We start from the raw sequence: 10,469 nt of genomic DNA on the forward strand, positions 1-10,469 counted from the left end.
GATGAATACGCTATTATAAATAAATAACTTTAATCTAAGGTCCCGATATTTAAAAAATACATATTATTAATTTGCGTCATGCACAGCCTTTAATAACAGAAACTTTATAACTTTGATTGTTAGGGCACTGACAGTTCTAACTTATTGCGATCGTTTGACGTTTTGGTTTCGACTTTCGAGCAGTCATATCAATAATGTTATAATTAGGTATCATTTACAATACCTACTTCAATCATATTCGGTATCGGTCACGTAAATACCCATTTTATATTCGTTGATAATATTTTTTTAGGTTAGATAGGTAGTCTTTAAGATTATTTTTTTGCATCTAACATTATGCAGCATAGCATTTCTATTGTAGCTAAAGATATAATATACATATAGGTAGATAAGTAGGTACTCCATGTCGTCATTGTGGTATTTTGTAAGGTTTTAGACCAAAAACCTTACATACTACTTACTATCGGGTTATTTACAGTAGGACATAGGTACCTAGGTTGTTTGTTTTTTGATCTCAAGAGACCTCAATCACAAAAACGATATTATGTACCTATATACCTACTAGGTATATATTTCCTTCATTATGTATAGGTATATTGAGCTAATAAACTGGTTTTGCCCAGTGCCGACCGCGAACCAAGATAATATCTACATGTTCCATGTACCTACCTAACATAACCAATGTTTTCTGTTTCACATTAATTTGTATACCTACCTACAAACATTTTAAACTTAATTGAGATGTTCTTAAACTTCTGTTCATGTAACATTATGTAGGTAGGTATATCTTGGTCTGCATTAGGCAATAAGATTAATAATTTTATGTGCATGTAAATATAAAGGTCAGGTACCTCCTCTAAGTACATAATATTATATTATCATCATGGATACCTACCTGAATGATGTTGGAGATATACTAATGCTTTGTGATGAATTTAATTTTAGCAAAGATCTTCAACCTTTCAACGTAGGTACAAAGCACCAGAAGAAATTAAAAATGAAATCCCCGGCATTAACAGGAATAAAATAATATTTCATCATCAACATCAGTCGGGGTCATTCCACTGCTAGATGAAAGCCTCTTCTAGCTCCTTCTACTATTTTCGGTCTCTAGTTCTTCGCTGCTACATACTTTTATTGTACTTCACGTGAACAAAGAGATCAACTAAGTGAAGTGTCAATCAACAAAAGTGGCATTTGTGCACAATGTTAATGAATTTTCCAAAACATTAAGTGTGATAATATAATATACAAGGATGAATAAGGCGTGGGCGAGGGCCAAGGTCCATTTTATGATTCCTCTATTGATGTACCTATTTTTATTAAGAAAAATGTTTGCCGTAGAATGGGGTGAATACTGAATAGACCCTTTTTAAAATTTCTATTTTTCTGCTACACATTATTCGGACAAATATGAATGACTTAAAACCTGTTTCTATGGACATAATCATACTCTAAAATATTTTTCAACTACCATTTATTATCAAACAGCCAATTTTGTGTGATGTCTCTTTCTATCCAGCGTTGGGGTGATTATAGACATGGCGGGTGGATAGAATCGAATAATGGTAATTTCCTAATGTTAAAAATGTAATTAAGTACCTACTGTACATTACAAATTTATGTAGGTACATTTAAGTATGTAAATCAAAATCAAAAATATAAATTTAAATGTTATACAACACAGTATCATGTAAGTATTTAAAAAAACATATACTTACATAAACATCTATTTATCCAAGAATTATTTGATACTTGAATCTGTATTTTATATACCATATTCGATGGATGTATGTGGTGTATTTTGTAAAATATTTGGTATGTATTTATTATTTAACTAAGCGTATTTAATTTGCTACGTGACCTGTAGCTCTTTTATAATCACAAATTATTGTTGAATGTTCCGAAAATGAGTTTATGTGCCGAAACAGCTGTCAAGGTAAATGACTCAGTTAAAGTAGAATTAACAAAAATAACTATATTTCAAAACCATTATAATCCATCTACCATGTAAACACCATTTCAAGTAATAAAGAAATAAAAAGTCACCTAATTAAATAATATTATACTAGAAAAAATATACTATCTATATACCCACTTAATTTTCATTTAAAGTTGTAAAACGCCCGGTTACTAAATAGAGGAAGGACAGAGTCTTCTGGCACGACCGAATCACATTGGAACGGTGTTATTGTCATTTGAAAGTAACAATACTGACACCTAAATGAGTCGCCTGCACTGCCAGAATCATCTGAACCCTGTCTACCTATCTATATACAATTTATTGTTATTTTTTTTCATATTTGTCCATTTTATTACAATATCGTGTTACTTTTAAAGCTCATTGTAATTCTAATAATTATATAAATATTTTTCTTGTATTCTGTGCAAAAATGATTATTAAAACTTTCTTAACCTAAACCAAGTATTTTTTATTGAATGATCCTGCAAAAATATTCAAGTACAGTTAAGTGACATATTTTGTTTCGGTGTATAAGCCATAAATAAATATACATAAATTATATTTAATATATACATGTATACTGTATGTATAGCCACGGTTGGTCTTGCACTTGTTGCTGTAGCTATGCGATCTGGTGTGGTCCATTATCCAAAAACACTCAATCACATCCCTGGTCAAACAGCGGGCAGCCGTGTAGTGAGTCTGGCTGGCCTATGGTGGCACTAGAATGATTTCAATATACACAGTCTGTTAATTTGAATATGTTTTCGACTGAAAGTTGTAAAAATATTAGAAATCAGGATTTAAATAATTAAAAAACTGTTTCATTAAATATCATATTCATACCTATGCAAAATTTTGATTCCTTTGAAGTACCTATACAAAATACGGATGAATATAAACCAAACAAAAATATTTGTTACTGGTACTGCCATAGTAAAGTAAAGTTTAACATACTTCCCTAATAGAACAAAATTCCCAATTCTTGTCGTTCTGTAGATGTTTCATTTCAGTTTTTACCAACGATCCATTAAATATGAATTGGTCATAAACACTCAAAGGAAATCTGGCACTCACTGCCAGAATGTCCATGTCAGATACCTGCATAAAAATAAATGTCATGTTATGATATTATACGTAATGAATATGAATGTATCAGAAACAACATAGATTTTATTACGAATTTTACATTTACAGAAAATTTCCTGCGCTCATTTTTGAAAGTCTCCAAGTATGACGGGTATATTCGCACATGGGTGCAGTTAATGCACCCAATGATTTTCGGGAAACCTGCCCTTTCTTGAAGTCTGAAATTAAAAAATATTTTTACCGACACAAAATAATATTCCCGTTAAATTCTTATTGAGTAGGTAATTTACTTGTTGTGTCTATGCGCAGTTACTCTAGTTACATGACATGTACATTGTAATATTGTATAAATTGATCAGAGGGTATCAACACAACACTAAAGACTGTCAGCGCTGTATGGCGACTGTATGTAAGTATTACTAAGCACTGCTATTATAGCATCGGACACGTTTCCTATGCATCTGCTTACTGATGCCTGGCTCATTGCGCAGAAGACTTGGCCTACCCGTTTTTGGTACGCTCCCTCTGCGTAGAAACGCAAAATAGTCAAAACCTACAATTCAAATAACGGAGACATGTTATTTCAATAGCATATTACCTTCAAATCCTGTTAACCCTTCATGGTAAATGCTTATTTATAATATGTGCAGTTATGAAACTGAGTAAATCTATCTTACCTATGAGCCATGGCAATCTTGCCCTGTCATAAAGTAAGGTTATATTAAATGTCTATGTAATTTGTCGCACGCCATCTCATTATATCTTCAGCGTGTAATAAGCATTCAGAAGACGTGTACATTTTGTCAACACACAACTGTCACTTTGACATTCGTATATGTATTTAGTCTATGGCTGCATCCAATGCTGCCACCTTGTTTCAGATAATTAAAATACACTTTACGCAAAGTGGGTAAAAGTTGTAGCAATTCTGAAAGCGCTATAGTGTACGTATATTTTTCATATTTAATTCATAAAAATTATAGAATATTTGGCGTAAAATATTAATATTATTTACAATTTTTAAATCTGGCGCGTAAATAAAATTATTTAGTCTATGGCTGCGTCGCTGACGCTTTGGTGTGGGGCCAAGCGCGAAATTCGCATCAAATCCAAGCGGTAGCGACAGCGACAGCGAGGGCGTTGCGAATTCGCTGCGAATATTCGCTTTGGTTTGGGGGAGGCTTAAGTCTTCAGATTTTTCTACGTTCTGCTACTGGCCAACAGACGTTCAACGAAACGAGTATATAATTAATTTGACGAGTAAAACAGTCGACTTTGACAGCATAGATAATATACGTATATCTGACAGTTAAATCGTGATGGCGTTAAATGATACCGACGTTTTATGTTTTTTGGGTTATTGGGTGGCAGATAATGTAATAACGAAGCAAAGGGTACACAAATACTGGGTGAAACATTGGATAAGGAAACGAACGACATTATCCCACACAAATTTAATACGAGAATTGCGTTTGCAACCGAGCGATTTCCGCAATTATTTGCGAATGTCGGAGGATGTATACACAGAACTGTATAATTTGGTCTCCCCATTTATTAAAAAAAAAAATACTATGATGAGGGAAGCTATTTCTCCTCATGATAGATTATGTGCAACCCTGCGATTTTTGGCTGCCGGCGGAACATTCACTGACTTGCATTATAGAACTGCGATTGGAAGACAAACTCTGGGCAAGATAATTCCCGAAACTTGCCAAGTCATCATTGACGTTTTGAAAGGAGAATATTTCAAGGTGTGTATTATATTATACGTCATCTAATAAAGTTGGGCAAATTTACAAATATATCATTAACAAGTAGACATTGGTTGGTCTTATAAAGTGAACGTTTAGTGGATTGTTTTACCTATATAAATCATAGACGGCAACATCATAAGAATGGCAGACAATATGCATTTGAGATAGGTATATATATAGTCACAAATAAGGCCATCGTTGACATGCTAAATATTCAATAGACCATTAGAATGCTGTACCTAGCCAGGACTCTCCATATAGGCTGTAAGCAAGCTGCTTAATTATTCCTGTTGAATGTATTGTAATACTAGTCATATTCTTCGAAAAGCAAGCATGGAATTTGATTTCTAAATGAGGCCACATAATAATATAGGTTTGCTAACATAGCTCAAATACTTACCATTTGTTGTATCGCTTAAGCTAAGGTTTATAGGCATAAAAACAAACAAAAAAACAAATATTTTTACAAGATATTTATTCATACAAAAAACATTAATTTATTATACCGGCTTTTGTACATTTTTGCTTAATATACGATAAACTGGTTGAGTATGAACAGTAGTTGCTGGCATTATTTTGTCACTTTGTCCCATAAAGGCAACTTCATGCATCAGCTTCTCGGCCAGCAATCTTTGTCCCTGTGACATCGATCGTAGTTTCATGGCCATCATTTTGCCAAAAACATCAAATTCATCTTCAGTCTTGCTTAGTTTGTCGGTGATTAATTCTAACACTTTGTTGGCGCTATCATTCGATTTTTTTCGTTTGAACGATGGGGGTTCTGGTGCTCTATTGAGATTCGACCTTGGAGTAGTCGACAACGTGGATGTTGAAGGCGAATATTCTATCTGTAAATAAAATGTTGATTATTTTTTGTTGCAGTTCCCTGATACGCACGAAGAAATGGAGACGATTGCAGAAGAATTTAATAGTAAATGGCAATTTCCAAATTGCCTGGGCGCAGTTGATGGGAAACACATTGCAATCGTGCCACCTGCAGGCGCCGGCTCCCACTTTTATAATTACAAACATTTCCACAGCATTGTTTTGATGGCGATTGCAAATGCTAATTATGAATTTATTTATGTTGATGTTGGAACAAATGGACGTATTTCTGATGGAGGCGTACTGAGAAAATCTGATTTTTTCAAACGTTTAGACGAAGGCAGATTAAAAATACCTGCACCAAAAAAATATTTTAATACTATCGGGGCTGTCACATGGCAAGAAAGTATGATAAGCAATAGATAAATTAAACCAATGTAACAATTTAGTTAAAATGTTTTACCTCAATACAATATTCGTTGTTTAACGAGTTGGAGTAACTCTCATCAGGAGACATGTTTTCCAAATCGTCCACCATGCTGGATATTGAGCTCGATTCTGTAAAACAAAATGTAAATTGTTAAAATACAACATAATACTCAAACTTGTTTTTTATTATCTCTCCCCTAAGTACCCATTCCTTCATACGGTTAATATTGATATTGGTATAATTGGTGTAATCCAGTATATCGGGTATTTTCAAAATGTGTTTTCCGCTGTATTCCTCATAACCAAACTGTACCATTAGTTTTGATTGATGATTGACGATTTATTGATTGTCTCTGAAGGAACCTAACTCGAGCGATTTTTGATTTTATGATCATTTCTTTTCTTCTTCTTTCGACCATGTCCGATCATAATATGGACCTCCACGGAGTGGAGGTTTGTATTGACAGATTTTGTTTTTACGAGAAATGGATGTCAGCCACTTGCTCAACATATTAGGTCCATACTCTGACTCATACACAAATTGAAATTCAATGTGTACTTGTCAGACCCAGGATTTGAACCTGGGACCCGACCACGACTCAATAAGCCGCGCTTCCACCGCCATGATCGTACCTATATATTATTATTTCTTACCTACCTCAGCAAAGAATAAATAATTTTATTGTGACTAGAAATGATTCATAGCTGTATGTTTTAATTGCTTAATAGTAGCTAATCTAATGCGATGTCACTTTCAGAGATACGACAATGTCATAGTCTGCACGTGTATAATAAATAGCTTTAAAGCATTCCCTCGTACCTATATATTATTATTATTTATTACCTACCTCGGCAAAGAATAAGAAATTTTATTGTGACTAGAAATGATTCATAGCTGTATGTTTTAATTGCTTAATAGTAGCTAATCTAATGCGATGTCACTTTCAGAGCTAGGTACGACAATTTCAAAATCTGCACGTGTATAATAAATAGCTTTAAAGCATTCCTACGTACCTTCCATTTGGTCGTTCAAGAACTCCAAATTTTTATAGTACCACAGTTTGGGTAGATAAACTGCGTCTGTGCCGGCTCCGCTTCGATATGATGTCCTTACTTTATTTCTCTCCTTTCTGTAACCCGACCTCAATGTCTGTATTTTCTTTTTAACATCGTCGACCCTTGCCTGCGGCTCCACCTTGATTAAAATCTCCAAAAGTTCCGCATACGCCAAGGACTTGGCATCACGATTCTTGTATAGTGGGCTGGTCGTCTTCCACAACGATGGGTTGTCTTTAAAACAACTAATAAAATCTTCCAAGAAACTTTTCGAATGCACTCGTAGATCTACCATTGTTGTTATCGATGTGAGATGTCCGAACACTTTGAATGACAGTTGATGGCGCTGTCGTCCGTCGGCATAGATATAAATAATGTGACGGTAAAGCGTGGTGAACGTACGAATTTCAGCGGCTCGGCGAGTAAAATATCAAACATGTTTGAAATCCAACGAGCCTGGTCTGCGGATTAAAAAGTCCGCAGACCTGGGGTGCTCCACGCGAAAAAAAAGTCCGAAGACTGTAAATTGTCTGACTTGCGTGCCAATGGAGCGCCGGCTTAAGAGTCGCACAGCGAGACATGGAGAGGTGTATGTTGAGAATCATGCGAAAGGACCGTAAGAGAAACGAATGGGTTAGGAAGCAGACAGGTGTACGCGATGTAATAGACGTTGCCAAAGAGCCGAAATGGAGATGGGCGGGACGATGTAGATGCACGAAAGGACGGCCGCTTGACTGCCGTCATCCAATGGTACCAAATGGGCACGAAACGGCCACACGGTCGCCCTAAAAGTTTGGCGGAAATGCGTGGCTTCGAACGACACAGGACCGAGAGAGTTGGAGGAAACTTGGGAAGGCCTTCATCCAGCAGTGGATTGACTCCGGCTGATGATTTCCCAAGTCCCAACCAGATTCGACGATCGTTGTGAGCAATTGTCGACTTTAAAATAGCGAACATTGACACTAGACACACTGTTCTAAAGCCATTACATTAAAAGTGATATTGCTATAAATTCCCGATGCGTGATATCCAGGGGGGCGAAAGAGCCATACAAAAATTATACCCGCTGATCAGTCTATAGTACCATGTACAGCTCATAGATGGCTGTATGACGGCCGTAAATTAACAAAAAATCGTTCGCCCATCTCTATTTTCGCCCATCCCTATGATTTGCTAGTACGATACTCAGATTAGTGAAAGCCAATCAAATTAACGGATTTGATTAGTATGAAGTCTTTGCAAATACCATACTCTAGCTACTGAAGTTATTTAAAAATAACTGTCAAACGTCAAACTGTCATTTCACTCAAAGATATACGTTTTCACTATTTCAGCTCTAAAAAATCTTATGATATCTACATATTACTTATCAATACAATCAATTAAATTGTGTTATTATAGTTATCTGTGATTATAGTATTCGACTGCCCTGAATTAATATTATATCGGTATGTATTTTGGCATTGTGTTTATTATACTTACATGACAAACCATTTGGCATACTGACTATTGTAATAATTTTACGAATATAAACCAATAGACTTCCAGACTGATATTCTATTCTTAAAAATACGAAACATCGTCTTATATGCATTAATTTTATCCTGATATAAAAACGATAGCCAGTAACTGTTATCTTAATATTAAGAATTCAATCAAGCATTAGAGTCATTAGAGTTCACTAAACCAAAAAAATTCATTGCGTTATCACACGTAACTGTCGTTTGAAGCATGTTAATAAATTATGTAATCATTCTCTTTTATTCGTTATGTTATGTCATAAAAAAATAGTCCATGAAAAGTGTACTTCAAACCAATTATAGGTTACCTACATGATGATCCTATTGTCATTCAAAAAATTCCAGGTGCCTCGAAGTTGTTGGGTGCCTGGCTGTGAGGTGAAGGGTGTGCCTTGTTACATCCTACCGAAGGCAGATTATGAACGACGGCAATGGATCCGTTTAATCGCGAATAGAAAACTTAAACTTTTAGGCAAACCACCGTCAACGGTCAACACTAAGCTGTGGAATTTCAAAAACATTAAGATAAGTAAAGATGGCCTTTTTTATAATGTTTACGTTTTAGCGTTAGAATTATTAATTTGTACATTTTATTTAATGTAACGCCCACGGTGGCCGAGAGGCTTAACCGTTGGACTATAACGCCATGGGTCCCAAGTTGGAATCCTGGGTCTGGCAAGTACACATATTGTTTTTCAATTTGTGTGTGTGTCAGGGTATGGACCTAATAGGTTGAGCAAATGACTGACATCCATTTCTCGTAATCTGTCAATACAAACCTCCACTCTGTGGAGGCCCATATGATCCTATTAAGATCGGACGTGGTCGAAAGAAAAAGAAAAAAGAATTTAATGTAATACGTACGTACTGGCGATTAGTATTTACGTATTCATTAATCGTTTAGTACTTGCGTTTTCAAGTCTCGCTTTTTCTTCTCTTAGTATTTACCATGATCAACTTTCTTACGAAGTGAGTTATTATTATTTGTTTACATATTTTTCTAGTAACAAGGAGTTCAAGAAAATGGTCCGGGCAGCCTTTAGTCAGATCCAATTCAGAGGGGCGGCATTGGCCGGTTTTGGCCACTAAGCTGTGGAATTTCAAAAACATTAAGATAGGTAAAGATGGCCTTTTTTATAATGTCTACGGTTTAGCGATTGCATCATTAATTTGTGCATTTTATTTAATGTAATACGTACGTACCGGCGAATAGTTTTTACGTATTCTTTAATCGTTTAGTACTTGCGTTTTCAAGTCTCGCTTTTTCTTCTCTTAGTATTTACCATGATCACCTTTCTTACGAAGTGAGTTATTATTATTTGTTTACATTTTTTTCTAGTAACAAGGAGTTCAAGAATGCGACCGTTCATGCATCTTCTCATCACATCCAAATGGACCTGACTCGACTACGCGCTACAGCTGATGCATCAAAAGAGTTACAAGCTGTTTGCCTGTTCAACCCGACATAAATACTATCCATATTATTTGTATAATACCTACATAATATTATGAATATGTTTTCAATAGGTTTGTGTCTGAGATGTTCCAATTTATGTATGTGAAGAATATAATATTTATGAAGTAATTTAAATAATCGTCTTTTATTATTTTCACTGCTATTATTTACTTGAAGACTTTGAATTATAAAATAACATACACTTAATTATTATGTAATTATATATTTTAAATTTTCTTACTTATTTCCACAATTATATTTAATATCGGGTTTGTCTTTATGACATACTCAATTTAAATATGACTGTAGAAATAAGTACGAAAAATAAAAATATATAACTTCGATAATAATTGAGTGTATGTTATTTTATAATCCAA

At 34.8% G+C, this 10,469-nt stretch overlaps 1 protein-coding gene and 1 long non-coding RNA gene across 7 annotated transcripts; one reads left to right on the top strand and one right to left on the bottom strand.

Moving 5' to 3' along the window:
- Nucleotides 1–2,413: 2,413 nt before the first annotated feature.
- LOC147077511 (uncharacterized) lies at nucleotides 2,414–3,880 on the bottom strand. Of its 6 annotated transcripts, none has more exons than XR_015069468.1 (4): nucleotides 3,651–3,797; nucleotides 3,159–3,270; nucleotides 2,921–3,064; nucleotides 2,414–2,685 (listed from the first exon to the last, which is right to left on the bottom strand). XR_015069468.1 is itself a non-coding variant. In XM_085940843.1 (4 exons), the coding sequence occupies exons 1-4, from the start codon at nucleotides 3,738–3,740 to the stop codon at nucleotides 2,638–2,640; spliced, it is 321 nt and encodes a 106-aa protein (XP_085796969.1). In that variant the 5' UTR covers nucleotides 3,741–3,880; the 3' UTR covers nucleotides 2,414–2,637. The 6 variants fall into 6 exon arrangements, 2 of the variants coding, with proteins under 2 accessions (XP_085796969.1, XP_085796970.1); XM_085940843.1 differs by having other exon boundaries at nucleotides 3,153–3,270; nucleotides 3,730–3,880; XM_085940844.1 differs by having other exon boundaries at nucleotides 3,730–3,878.
- A 4,510-nt stretch (nucleotides 3,881–8,390) lies between these two features.
- LOC147077512 (uncharacterized) lies at nucleotides 8,391–10,209 on the top strand. The gene is made up of 4 exons (XR_015069472.1): nucleotides 8,391–8,564; nucleotides 8,982–9,165; nucleotides 9,641–9,754; nucleotides 9,976–10,209. It is a non-coding gene; the product is annotated as an uncharacterized LOC147077512 (long non-coding RNA).
- Nucleotides 10,210–10,469: the final 260 nt, after the last annotated feature.

This window comes from Rhyacophila brunnea, unplaced genomic scaffold, assembly GCF_057557595.1.
Source record: "Rhyacophila brunnea isolate RB1 unplaced genomic scaffold, BYU_Rbru_1.0 scaffold_13, whole genome shotgun sequence".
Lineage (NCBI taxonomy): Eukaryota > Metazoa > Arthropoda > Insecta > Trichoptera > Rhyacophilidae > Rhyacophila > Rhyacophila brunnea.